The 14074-nt window shown below is 50.6% G+C and overlaps 1 protein-coding gene across 4 annotated transcripts in view; it reads right to left on the reverse strand.

The window, feature by feature from the left end:
• Nucleotides 1-14074, reverse strand: part of MRAS (muscle RAS oncogene homolog) — a 60544-nt gene that overhangs the window by 4696 nt on the left and 41774 nt on the right. For all 4 annotated transcript variants that reach the window (XM_082393709.1, XM_082393707.1, XM_082393706.1 and 1 more), the window contains 3 exons: nt 6183-6336; nt 4700-4799; nt 4-83 (listed from right to left, as the gene is read on the reverse strand). In XM_082393709.1, coding sequence (XP_082249835.1) covers nt 4-83; nt 4700-4799; nt 6183-6336 — 334 coding nt within the window. The remainder of the gene's footprint in view (nt 1-3; nt 84-4699; nt 4800-6182; nt 6337-14074) is intronic.

The raw sequence follows: 14074 nt of genomic DNA on the forward strand, positions 1-14074 counted from the left end.
CACCTAATTACTCTAACCAGGTCATGGAAGGCTCTGTCGACGTTGAGAGGTGGGTCCTTGGCACTGGTTTCTATGTACGGAATCTGGAAGGCAAAGCAGCATTATGGAGTTCCTGTAACAGCGTTACAAAGTCCTGTTCCCTAAAGAGGCAAATTCTCAGAGGTCCCGAGGAACCCTGCGAAGCCCCCATGGAACCCCGGCTCCTACAACCTCAAGCCCTCAGTGGTTTCTCACTCTATAAAGTTGGAAAGTTTTACTGACAGCTTTTCTGATTCTCTCTTGTTCTCTGGTCACAGAGATATTTAAGAGCCCCCTAAAAATAGAATAAAAATGATCTTTTTAGACACTTGAAGACTAAAGACTGTTTCATTTATCAAACTGATGTATGTTCTGATTCTATTCATTTTTCTCTCTGAGGTCTATTTCTCTACCTTAGAGGATTCTGCCCCTCTTCCCAGGTCCTCCAGAGGGGACTCCGGTGGGAAAGGCTGAGGCGAGGCTGGGCCCTGGGCAGGACTCTGCACCCTGGCGACCCCGGTGGTCTATGCACCCCACCCCGACCTCAACCGTCTGCCTGGCCCAGCTCTTGCTTGGTCTGCGTCTATGAGCCCGGAGCTTGGTCTGCATCTATGAGCCCGGAGCTCAGCCATGTTTGCAGAAGGCTTGTGTCTGCATGTTTAAGGCTGAGGATCATTACCCGGCTGGAAGGCAGCAGTAACTGGGAGATGCGGCTGAGGGGACCCTATAGGGCCATGTCTACCCCAAGCCTCGGACTGGCACAGGGAGGAAAACAAAGGCTCCATGAGGTCAGGACACGGTCTTCTCCTTTAATAGGGACCCCACAAAGTCAGGAGGCTCATCCCCACTCCCCCAACAACTGGCGAGAGTGTGGGCTCCGGACAACACGCACAGACCCCCTAGATGAGATGCAGTAAGCCAATCACGATTAGACTGAAGAACTCTGGTATTTTTCGCAACCTTCTCCTGATTACAAAATTAAGGCATTTCATTATAACATGCTTGAAAAGGAAAAGCACAGCGAAGAAAATAAAAACGATCAACAGTTTAAATGCATGGGGGTCCGGGGTAACAGGGTAAGTCATTATCTTAGAGGAGCATGTTGTAAATGATCGCCCAGGACACATCATAAAGTATCTTCCCATCAACGACCATCGTGGGAGATCAGATGTTCACACACTGCTGTGGCTTCAAGCAGGGGCTTGCTCTAGCTGACCCAGACACAAAGGGCAGAGCACAAAGGACATGGCTCAGACCTTCGAAATTTTCACTTGACAAATATTTGAGCCTCTGATAACCCCAAGAGGAAACTGCCTTCCACTGTAGGCTGCTGGACCGTAGGCGGCTCACTGAGGTGACTGTGGGCTGTTTGGCCTCCCAGGTCTCAACGTCCCTGACCTCACTAATCCTCTGAGGTAAGCAGCTATCTCCATTTCACAGCTGGGGAGACTGAGCTCAGAGTGGTGACGTACTTGCCCAAGGCCACACGGCGGCCAGCAGAGAATCAAGATCTGGACCAAGTGCACATTCCACTTCCCACATGGCCTGGCACGGACAGGTAGAGGTGCTGAGGTCCGCTGCGGAGCCTCTTCTAGGCGTGGCAGGTGCCCCAATAGCTCCTGGGAGCCAGAGTCCTGTGCAACCTTGTGAGGGCAGGACAGCGTTCTTCCCTGTGCACACTCACTCAGCGGGGAAGCGGGAGGGCAGCTGGGGCTGGGACCTACCCGGAGGCTCTTCACATCCTATAATCCTGCCAGCTCATAAGTCCCAGGTTCCTGGGGCCTCCGACCTCTGCTGCCTGCTCACAAGCCCACCCGCTGTAGTACGCCCAGGTCCCCAGACGCCTCCACTTTCTTTCTGGGGATACTGCTTCTGAAGAAACACTGATGTGCATTATCTGGGTTCTTAGAATTCTAGGGTGTCGTAGTAACAAGACTTAAACTTAGGGAAACCCTGCAGTAAATGGTAGTACTATTTGACTCCACCGAAGGGCCAGGAAATGCCACCTTCCTGCATGGGATGGGGGCGACCTGCCTTGGTCAGCTAAAGAAGAACTTGCCTTATGAGCTCTAAAATTAGGACGGTAGCTCACAGGGTCATTTGGTCGAAAGATAAATGAGGCAGCAGCGTTCGCTGTAGGAGCAAGGTCAGCTGAGAGACTGGAGACCTGGGTTCTAGTGGGGATGGGTGGGTACTCCTCGCCAGCCATGAAGCCCCCAGAATTCACTGAGCCCCCCGTGTCTCATTCCCTTTTACCTGCAGGATGGGGCTGCTGCTACCCCCGTGCAGCGCCCTGCCCCCGTCCCCAGCCAGCCAGCCGCCCACCCAGGGGTCTGTGAAGGCTCTTAGCATCAGCTCACTGTGTGGAGCCCGAGGCTGCGGGATGGAATGGCTCCTGGCCTCTCTCTGTGCAGGATGTTGGCCGGTGGAGGGCACGGGCACGCTACTGTCTGAGGCCTGCGTCTAATGCTAAACCCAGAGGTTAGTTCCATGCTCACCTGGAGACTTCTGAGCACACCTGTCTTGGTTGATCACTTCCTCCTCCTTGAGGCATTTTCTCTCCTTGGCTCCCAAGACCCCACGCTGGTCCTCACATGTCACTGACTGCTCTGTCCCTTTTGCTGCTTCCTCTCATTTCCCCATATCCACAGCACTGAAGTGTCCCCAGCCTCAAGCCTGGGACCTCTGCCCTATCTACACCCATTCCCCTGGGCTTCATGGCTTTTTTCTTTTTGTGTGTATATCTCTCTCTCTCTATCTCTGTGTGTGTGTATACATAAATACATAATTATATGTACACACAAAATTGAGGTATAACTGACATACATTAGTTTCAGGTGTACAACTTAATGATTCGATATTTGTATATATTGCAAAATGATCACCACAATAAGAAGTCTAGTTACATCCATCATATATAGTTACAGAACTGTTTTTTCTTGCGATGAGAACTTTTAAGATTTACTCTGGTTTCATGGCTTTAGATTCTACCCACATGCTGCTGATTTCCAATATGTACCTCCAGATGGTGTAGCTGACAGCTGTCTGGACACCTCCACTTGATTATGCCCTCGGCTCCTCAAGCTAAGCATCTAAAACAAAGCTCCTGGTCTTCCTCACGTCCTCGGTGCTCTAGTCTCCCTGCCCGGCTAGTGGAGCTCCAGTCTTCTGAAAGTTCCTCATGCCCCAAACCCTGGCATCCTCCTCAAATCCTTTCTCTCTCACCCCACATCCGGTCTGTGGGCAAATCCTGTCGGCCTTCAGAAAGACACCAGAATCCACCCGCTCCTTGCCACCTCCACGGGGACCACGCGGGTCCACGTCAGCCGGCACCCGGCTTACGGTGCAGCCCTCAAAGACCTTTCTCCACATGGGCACCAGAGGGAAGCTGTTCAGCCATGAGTCGGGCCGTGTCACTCCTCACTCAAAACCCTCCAGTGGTTTCCCCTCCACTCTGAGCAAAAGCCCATAAGGCCTTAAACCCTCCGCTCTGACCTCACTTCCTGCTACTCACTCCTCTCACTTCTTCCGCTCTGGCCGCTCCGGCCTCCTTTCACCTCCTTGCCGTTCCTCAAACTCCCACCTCAGGGCCTCTGCACTGATTATTCCTCTGCTGGAACATTCTTTCCCCAGATATCCAGAGGACTCACTCCCTCACCTCCTGTCAGTCCTCACTGATATGCACCTTTCCAGTAAGGCTTTCCCTGACCACCTATTTGTAAAAGCAGCCCCCCACTCCACGTTCCCTACCCCCTTCCCTGATTTACTTTCCCCCAGAGCACATGTCACCTTCTGACACGCTCTAATTTGCTGCCGTCTCTAGAAGCAAGCACCCTGAGGCAAGGAGTTTTGTTTGCCAGGGCCTAGGACTGTTGAATGAACATGTGAATAAACACAGAAGGCAGAGACAAGCAAAACGAACTCGCAGTGAGCCCCTCCCTCTACTTACGGAGCTGGGCCCACTGGGCAGAGGGAAAGGGCAACCCTGCAGACTTTCCAGGAGGCTGGGTGAACTTCTACATAACTGACCATTGAGGCTGGGGCATGGCTGTGCTAATGCGGGGGGAGGGGTGGGAAGAAGCCCAGTGACCCCACCATCCAGTGGGCAAAGGGGCATCACAATGAACTGAAAAAAAAAAAAAAAAAAAACAACCCGAAGATGTCTGCTGATGTGCACTGTGTGGGCCTGGGCAAACCTCTGTTTTATCACTCGATGGAGACAGTGGTGCCTAGCTCAGCGTGTGGTTGCCGGGAGTAGATGCTCCCCCAGCCCAATGCCTGGCACAGAGCAGGGCTCAGTGAAGGTGGCTGATGTGACGATTCTGAGCACAGTCAGGCACTGGCTCAGAGACAGGGACAGAAGCCGAGCCTCTGCGCAGCCCAGCGAGGAACCTGCTGCGTCGGGGCCGGGAGGTGAAGGTACCTGCTCCCCACAGCGGGGCCTCTAATGACTGCCAAGAAGGTGCTTTCTCTCTGGCCTGCTGTCTTGTTTCACAAAATATCCCACATCACATGTGCCTCTATGTGGATCTAGCCCACTACCTAGGAGGCCTGTGTTTCATTCCGATAGACTAGGACTGCAGGAGTGAGGGGGCACTGACAGCCCCTGAGCCCTCACCCCGACACACACACACGCGCGCACACACGCACACACGCGCGTGCACACGCACACACCACCTACATTGTGTTTGGTGGCCATTTCTTTTCCTTGCTCCCTGGTGATTTTCCTCAAATGCATCAAATCGACCTTGTTGGCCACGAGGATCATCGGGAATGACTCCCTGGGAAAAAAAGGAACAGCAGCTCGTGAGCTTCCCTTGGTGAAGGCGGGGCACCTACGCCTCAGGCCTGACACAGCACACAGCACCTCCCTATGGGCCTGGGTTGACTTCAGAGTCTTTCCCTCCGCATCTCCTGGAATGGAAGAGGGACCCGGGGGCTGCTGGCTGCCTTGGTTTGAAGCCTCAGGCCCGTTGCAAGGTGAGTGGAGGCCCTCCTGGAAATCCCCTGGCTCTGCACTGACTGGGCCGGCGGCCAGGTCCCCAGACTTGCTTCCTCTCATCTCCCAGTCACCCTGACACACCACCCATGCAGGCCATCATGCTGTGGCCATCAGCAGTGACTTGTGAAGAGGGCCAGGGGCTGGCACACAGTTGCCACTCAATAAATGGCAGCTGCAAAATCAGGATGGCTCCCAAGGGTGGAAGGGAGGGATCAAGAGGCACGTCTGCCTTAAAGATTCCCGCGGACACATGGGGCCAAACTGCTGTCCCAAAGCGAATGAAATGCCAGTCTTTGTCAGCATTGAGTATTTTCATAAAGAAATTATAATTTGATGGGTGAAAAATGGTACTTTATCCTTCTTCCTTGCACTTTGTTGATTAGCAAGAAGGTTGAATATTTTACCGTATCTGTGTCATGTATGTTTTCTCTTTAGAGATTCCTATAGTCAGGGGCTTAACCCACATTTGTCTCTTGGAGCTCTATGTGTATATGTGTGCATGTGTGTGTGAGTGTATATCCCTTTACCTTGAAAAGTTATTAACACTTTGCCTTTGAGATAAGTGTTAACTGGATTTTTCGAATTTTGAAATTTTCGAAAATTTTGAATTTTCGAGATTTGTTCAAAGCTTGCTGTTTTCCTATTAGTTTGTCCTTTTACTTTTATATTGCCTCTTTAAGAGCCAATTAACTGAAAAGACCAGCTGGGCTTAAAACAGGCTCCAAATTATTTAACCACTCCATATTATGCTAAGGAAAACATGAGCCTTTAATAGGGGCTTAGAAATCTCACAGTCAAATGTGATGTAACCAATTACAATGTACGCTGGAGAGAAAATTCACTTTTTCTTTGACTGTAATAAAATCTGGTTACATTGGAGCTGAAAAACAGCTGTTATTTATGATTCCTTGACTCATCGGTGGGGACAGTTTAGGAGAGATGGGAGGGGGCTGACGCCTCGAGGCCTTGGCTGCATGTAGACTCCTCTGGCTGGGTGGAAAGAACTAGGGTGGGAGCTGGTAGGAGTCGGAGGGACCAAGGTCTGAATGCAGCTCTGCCCCCTCGAACCTCAGCTTTCACCTGAAGATCTGAGAAAGACAGACAGACAGACAGAGCCCACCCTGAGCCAGGCATGGGGAGGTCCCGGCCTGGCCGCCCTCACCTGTCCTTGACGCGCAGGATGAGCTGGTGGAAGCGGTCCACGTGCTCGAAGCTGGCCTTGTCCGTGACCGAGAAGACGATGAGGAAGCCGTCCCCCGTGCGCATGTACTGCTCCCGCATGGCGCTGAACTCCTCCTGTCCGGCTGTGTCCAGAACTGGGGTGGGATGAGGCTGCTCAGGGGCTGTCACCACCCACCCTGGAGCCCCTGGGGCCTGTGGACCCCCAGGCTGCTGCTGTGGCCCCTGGGGTGGCTCCATCGAGCTCTCCCCAAGAGGTTCCAGGCTGTGCTTGGTAAGGGTCCAGCGGGGCCTCAGACACCTCAGTGTGCGGCTCTAACTGACTCCTTTGTGGACCCACTGACTCCAGCCCACGCTGCTCCCTGGGCCTTAATTCTCTGCCTACAGAATAGCCTCATAAAGCCCGTGATCAGCTCTGCTGCAAAATCCCTCTGGAGTCCCCAGACCTAGGCTTGGAGCCCTGCTGCAGCCCTTACAAGCTGATTCTTGGGAAAGTCACCTGACTCTCTGAGCCTCCATTTTCCCCTTTGTAAAATGGACACAATGGGGTTTCCCTGGTGGTGCAGTGGTTAAGAATCCTCCTGCCAGTGCGGGGGACACGGGTTCGAGCCCTGGTCTGGGAAGATCCCACATGCCACGGAGCAACTAAGCCCGTGTGCCACAACTACTGAAGCCCACGCGCCTAGAGCCCGTGAGCCACAAATACTGAAGCCCACGCGCCTAGAACCCGCGCACCGCAACGAAGAGTAGCCCCCGTTAGCCGCAACTAGAGAAAGCCCGCGCACAGCAATGAAGACCCAACGCAGCCAAACATAAAAATAAATAAATTTAAAAAAAAATTGGACACAATGCCTCTACCTTGCAGCTCCTTTGGAGGAGAGCCCTGGGACAGGCCTGAGGGAAGCCCCAGGAGGCCATCCCGGGTCAGGAAGTGTCCTCAGTCCCTGTGCGGACAGACACCAGGCAGGGCGAGGAGAAGGAGCAGACCCCCGAGAGCCGGGGCCCTCGCCACCTGGGATGGGGCTGCTACAGGGTGGTGGGATGTGGGAGCTGAGGCAGCTGGGGACACGGAGGCTGCGGGGGGAACCTCTCCGCAAAGGCTCTTCTCCCCAGCCCATCCATCTCCTCTCACTACCCGCACCGCTGTTCTCCAAAGATCAAATGCTCTCCCTGACTGTTTCAGAGAGAGGTCACAGCCTCAGCGGCGTAGGGGGCGGGGGTGTCTCCCTTTAGACCTGCAAGCCTGGCCGGCTCCAGCGCTGTGGGCGTTGTGAAATCTGAACCCCTCAGCGGCCTGCAAGCCCGTGCCCCAGACCCACTTCCCGTCTCCTGCACGCAGCGGAGCGGCTGGTTACGGATTCCGAAGCCGGGTTCGGGGCTGAGTCTGGCTCCTCATCCCTGGAGTGTGACCCTGGGCAAGCTCGCTTCTCCGTGCCTCCTCTTCCTAAAATGGGGCTCGTTGGGGCTGTTCTGAGTTAATGTACTCAGGCCCTCGGAGCAGTGCTGGCACAGAGAAGCCCTATAGGGGCGTCTGCTGTGAGCCTGTATCCTTACCCGGGGCGCCTCTCCCCACTCCGGGCCTGGGACTCCTTCCCCCAGCCACCCCTCCTCTCTGCTCCCCTAGCTTGGTGAGCAGGCTGTGACTCACAGAATTCTGCTCCTGAGCCCCCGTGACGCTCACCACCCCCATACAGACCCTTCATGACGCTGTTCTCACCGCCCATTGAAAAGGCCCCCAGCTGGACTGTCAGTTCCCAGAGGCAGGGACCTGTTTTGTATGTCACTCGTCTACTCAGAGCCTGGCACAAACAGGACTCAAATAGTAGTTGAATGAATAAATGAATAGATGAATGTGAAGTCTATTCGGTTTCATGCATCCATCCATTCATTCAAGAAATATTTGAGAGCCTACTGTGTGTCAGGCAGTGTTCTAGGCACTATGGATACAGGGGGAATGGGGCAAAATCCTTGCTCCCATAGGACTTACATATACTCTAATAGGAAGGCAGATAAATGAATGGATCATATTATATCTAGTAAAGATGAGTACATACTATGAAGAACAATGGCACCAGTTGAAGGAAACTGGAAGAAGTTGGTGTCGTTTTGGATAGGGAAGGATGGCGTCTCTAGGAGAAGCTTTTGAACAGTGACTAAACGATGGGGGGAGGGGGAGCCACGTGGCCGAGGGCAAGAGCACTCCTGGCAGAGGGAACAAGTGCGTGGAGATGTGCAAGGGCAGGCCCGCTGGCCTGGGGAAGCGGAGGGACTGGTGAGCGGAGGAGAGGGAGGAGGTGGAGGCAGGTGATGGGGGGGTGGGCTGCTGCACCGGGGTAGGGCTGACTTCATTCTAAGCAAGAAACGGGCCACCGCAGAGACTGGGCCAATGAGCGAAATGATCTATAGGACATTAGAAAAGTTTATCCTGGCTGTTGGGAAAACCCAGACCAAGAGTAGAAGCAGCGGCGCTAGGTAGGAGGTTATGCCATAACCAGCAAGACAGGATGGAGGGCTGGACCAAGGGTGGGATGGAGTAGATGCTGTGAGAAGTGACCAGATGGAGGGCTGGACCAAGGGTGGGATGGAGTGGATGCTGTGAGAAGTGACCAGATTTAGGCCACTTTCTAAGACACAGCCAACAGGAGCGGGGCATTCTGGGTGGAAATGTGTGGACGTGGGAGTGGGAGAGAAGAGTGTTGAGGACAGCGGCTGTCTGGGGCCTGAGCCAAATGAATGGTGGTGTCATATCCCAAGGTGGGGAAGATGATGAAAAAGAGGGTTGGGAGGGCTGAGTTTTTTAAACACACTTCAGAACCTCTCAGACACCTATGTGGGTTTCAAATAGGCATTTGCAGACTTAAGTCAGAAACTTAGAAGAGGGGCAAGAGATACAGATGTAGGATATATCCATCTACATGTATGTGGATGGCAAGGAAAGCCACAGGACGGGCTATCCAGGACCTCCAGGAAGCCACGTCTCCTCGGGAGGCACCTTGAGATCGTGCCTGAGAAAGTGACCTCGTCCCCACAGCCTGTCGCCCCTGCACATGCTCCTGAGTCACTCAGCATGGCAGAGCGGCAAGGCTCGGCGGACACACGGACCCTGGCTGTGCCCCACGCACAAGAGCCTCAGTCTCCTCATGGACGAAAGGCGGGGCAGGGCTCCTGGGTCTTCAGGATTGAGTTCTGATATCCTAGAATTCTTTGGTCTGGATATCAAATGAAGGGGCTAAGAAAATAAGATCTACAGCTGAGGACCAGTGGGATGACTGAGGCAGTTTCCCCAATTTCCTAGGGAGGGGGTGGGGAACGAAGACTGCACCTTCACCCAGAGGGAGTGGAGCCTTTGGTCCTAAGTAAATCCCACTCAGAAATGCAATCAACAAAACAGATGAAAATGGCATGGATTTGGCTGAAGTGGGGATGGGGAGGCCTGAACTGAATAGCAAAAGACATTCAGGTAATATTGTAATTAATATGCTCATAGATTTTGAGGGTGTATATTACCCAAAACAAAAACTAGAGGTCTAAGATATTTAAAAATCTGATCATTCAGAACTTAAAAAAAACGATTCAACAGGGAGTTGAAAATCAAAATGGACCCTCTAGAACGGAGAAAAAGTCATTTCAGACATTGAAGGCCTTAGAAATTACATTACCCACAGTTTCTAAGAGAATTCTTGGAGGATATACACCAGCAAAGTGAAAAATAGATCCACGAAAGAGAAAGATGAGTGGTACCAATGGTATGCAAAGGAAACAGCAAAACCTAAGAGTTAAATTTAAATAAATATTATAGCACAACTTGAAGAAAATGAATGGCAATTTAGAACTAAAATCTATGATGATCCACATGTGAGGGTATGGGCTGGGAAAAAATAAGTCATTACTAAAGTGCTTGCCTTATCTGGGAAGAGTTTAAAGATATTGATTACATCCAGATGTTGGTAGAAAAACATAAGTATACACACACATATGTATATAGAATAACCACCTGAAATAAAACTCAAACCTTCCTAATCGGGCTTCCCTGGTGGCGCAGTGGTTGAGAATCTGCCTGCTAATGCAGGGGACACGGGTTCGAGCCCTGGTCTGGGAGGATCCCACATGCCGCGGAGCAACTGGGCCCGTGAGCCACAACTACTGAGCCTGCGCGTCTGGAGCCTGTGCTCCGCAACAAGAGAGGCCGCGACAGTGAGAGGCGCGCGCACCGCGATGAAGAGTGGCCCCCACTCGCTGCAACTGGAGAAAGCCCTCGCACAGAAACGAAGACCCAACACAGCCAAAAATAAATAATAAATAAATAAATAAATTAAAAAAAAAAACAAAAACCTTCCTAATCATTAGAGGAAAGAAAAACAGGACTAAGTAAATGGGACCAATCCAATGAAACTATACAAAAATAAGAAAGTTTAAAAAGTAGACATGAAATAAGATGGCAGAAATAAATCTATGATGAATGACAGTAAATGCAAATGGGTTAAATGCACCCATTAAAAGCAGATACTCAGTACAAAATCCACTTGTCTGCTACTATAAAAGACACGTATAAAACAAAATGACACAGAAAGAATGAAAAATGAAAAGATAAAAAAGGATATGCCAGCCACATGCATCCACAAAACAGAATTCAAGGCTAAGGAATTAAACAGAACAAACCAGGGTATTTATAATAGGAAAAAGTACAGCATCAAGAAATGTCAAAGTCATGAGTCATAAGCATATAAGAATGTTGCCTAAAATATATATATATATGTATAAAAAACTAATTTTTTAAAACAGTAGGAATTGACAAATCCCACAATCATTGTGGGAGAATTGAACAGTCCTCCCTTAGAGACAGAACAAGTGGCTCCCAAAATAATGATTTATCATTAAATAATACAATTCATAAATGTAATCTGAGAGACTGAAAGAATGAACTCTACATTCAAAACCATAAATAAGTATTTTCAAACACACGTGAAATCGTCATAAAAATTGGCCATATATTAGGCCATAAATAAAAATTTCAACAAATTCCAGAAAGCATAAGTCATATGGGTCATCAGAAATGAACAGAAATATGAGTATAAAAGAAACTATCCACTTGAAAATCTAAAAAGGTATAGTGCTCTACAATTCTCCAGTAAAAGAGCAAAGCAGAGATCACAAACAATTTAGAATTGTACAACAATGGACAATAATAAAACCCCCTGTTTTGAGGTCAAAGTGGTACTTAGAGGAAAATTACAGCTTTAAATGCACTTCAGAAAACAAGGAAGACTAAAAAGTAACTAAGCATTTTAAACCAAGAGGTTAGAAAAGAAAAAATAAAATAAAACCAAAGAAAGAAGAAATCATCAACAAAAGTAGAAATTAAGAAAATGGGAAGAAGGAAAAAGTAGCTGATATCTAAAAATCAAATGCTGATTCTCTGAAAAGACCACTTAAGAAAAAAACCTTTAGGAATTCCTATCAGAGGAAAAAAAGAAAAGATATTTGGAATGAGAAAAGGCCTATGACTATGGATATCAATAAATATTTAATTAGAGAAAACTACAGTTTTATAGCAACATATTTTCAACTCGATGAAATGGGTGTTTTAAGAAAATATAAATGAACAAAATTGGCTCAAGAAAATACATAAAACCTGAATAGACCAATAATTATCAATGAAACTGAAGAGACAAGGGCTTCCCTGGTGGAGCAGTGGTTGAGAATCTGCCTGCTAATGCAGGGGACACGGGTTCGAGCCCTGGTCTGGGAAGATCCCACATGCCGCGGAGCAACTAGGCCCGTGAGCCACAATTACTGAGCCTGCGCGTCTGGAGCCTGTGCTCCGCAACAAGAGAGGCCGCGATAATGAGAGGCCCGCGCACCGCGATGAAGAGTGGCCCCCGCTTGCCACAACTAGAGAGAGCCCTCGCACAGAAACGAAGACCCAACACAGCCATAAATAAATAAATAAATAAATATTTATTTATTTTAAAAAACAAAAAAAACAAAAAAAACCTGAAGAGACAAAAACTACCCCACGAGGAGCCCAAAGCTAGTCTTGTAATCTACAAATTGTTCCAGAGCAAGGAAAATATAGGAACTTTCTAGCTCATTGGAAGAGCCTAGCATAATCCTAATAACAGCCTGGACAGAGACAGCACATGGGTGTGTGGTGACCGCCAGGCCTGCCCCACCTTTGGGGGACAGAAGCAGCCTGCATGTGTGACCCTAAGAGGTACAGCCATCCATTTGCCAATTATTTTCTGAGCACTTACTCGGTACCAACCCCTCTGCTGCTTGGTACTTTGGGTGGTTAAAGAATAAGATGCATCTCCCTCTTAAGGTACTTAGAGGCTAGCTGGGCTGATACTTAAAGAAAAATAACAACACAGGACAGAAAGTGATACATATTACTGGAGATCTAGAGAAGGGGTGGGTCCCTTCGGCCTGGAGGGATAATGGAAGGTTTTAGCGAAGAGAGGACATTTATCGAAGAGAGGACGTTTATCAGAAGAATAGAATTTGACATAAAAAGTCAGGGCCTGGGGAAGGGGCTCGCAGGCAGAGGAACAGCACGAGCAAGGGCTCGGGGGCTGGAAAGGAGAGAGCAGTGAGGAGGCCGGTGTGCTGGGGGAAAGGGTCTGTGTTGGGAAGAGGAGGGAGAAAGAGGAGACAGGGAGATCAGAGGCTGGGACCTTGGATCCTAAACTAAAATGTTAGAACTTGGTGGGCACTGGGGAGCTATTGAAGGTCCAGAAAGGAAAGAGATGTAGTCAGAGGAGAGAGAGTTTGGCATCCAAAGAGGGAGGGGGCTGAAGGAGGGTGCTTGTGAAGAGGTGGAGGCGCAAACCGAGCAGAGGCTACCAGGGTGTAAGCAAAGGCAGTGTGCGTCAGAGGGAGGGGAAAGAATGAACAGGGGCACCCCGAGGACATGGAACACAGGGAATGGGGGCCAAGGGGAGAGAGCAGAGTTGAGGGCGCCTTGGAAATTCCAAACCTTGGGCCCCAGGAAGGCAGGTTCAACCAGCGAGGAGTGGGGGCCGAGCTGGGCCTTGTCTGGTTTGGGGTCCACCCCTTGCCCACCCCTCCCCTCCACATATCCTGCAAAAGCCTGGTCACAGGCCCCTGGTCAGCAGCTCTGCCTCCAAGACTTCTGGGGAGGCTGCAAAAAATGGGCAGCTATGCTTGAAAAAAAATCATGATTCTGCCTGCATCCCCCATGCCTGATGTCATGAAGGTAGGAGGACTCCTGAGACAGAAAGTATTAGTCACTGTGAGAGGTGTTCTGCCAATGTGTGCATGTGTGAGGGAGACAGACGGGCAGACAGACGGAGACAGGGACAGACAGAGGCAGCCAGACTGGAGAAGGAGGGAGGAGAGAGACAGAGGGGGCCAGTGCTGTGCATCTCCATCTGCCCTGCCCCAGTCTTCCCACCCGGGGGTGGACGGGCCCTGCAGTGCTGCTGAGGAGGATTTAAGTGGAAACCCTGGAGCCGTTCTTGGATCTGGTGGATTCAGAAGCCAAGCCCACATGCTGGCGGGGATGGGGCCCCAGGCAGGCGGGCAGCCAGCATGGAGGACCTGCTTGGGTCCCTGCTGAACCCTCCCCCCTCCCCCCCCTCCCTAGGTCTCTCCCTCTCCTTCCTCCTCCTCCTCCAGGGCTCCCAGAGGGAGGCAAACCCTGGCAAGGGGTCTGGTGGCTCTGACATTGGCCCACAGCTCAAGTCCAAGCTCTTTGGCTAAGCGTAGTCCCACTCACTGTTCCGACTGGCAGCAAGCGCCGTGCTGGGGCTTTATACACACACGTCCTTGCCGTCCTTTTTCATGGCCCTGGAAAGAAGGTATTACTGTCCCCCTTGCACAGATGAGAAAACTGAGGCCCAGGGAGTTAAAGGG

The sequence above is a fragment of the Balaenoptera borealis genome, assembly GCF_965194805.1.
Source record: "Balaenoptera borealis genome assembly, chromosome: 5".
NCBI classification, from domain to species: domain Eukaryota; kingdom Metazoa; phylum Chordata; class Mammalia; order Artiodactyla; family Balaenopteridae; genus Balaenoptera; species Balaenoptera borealis.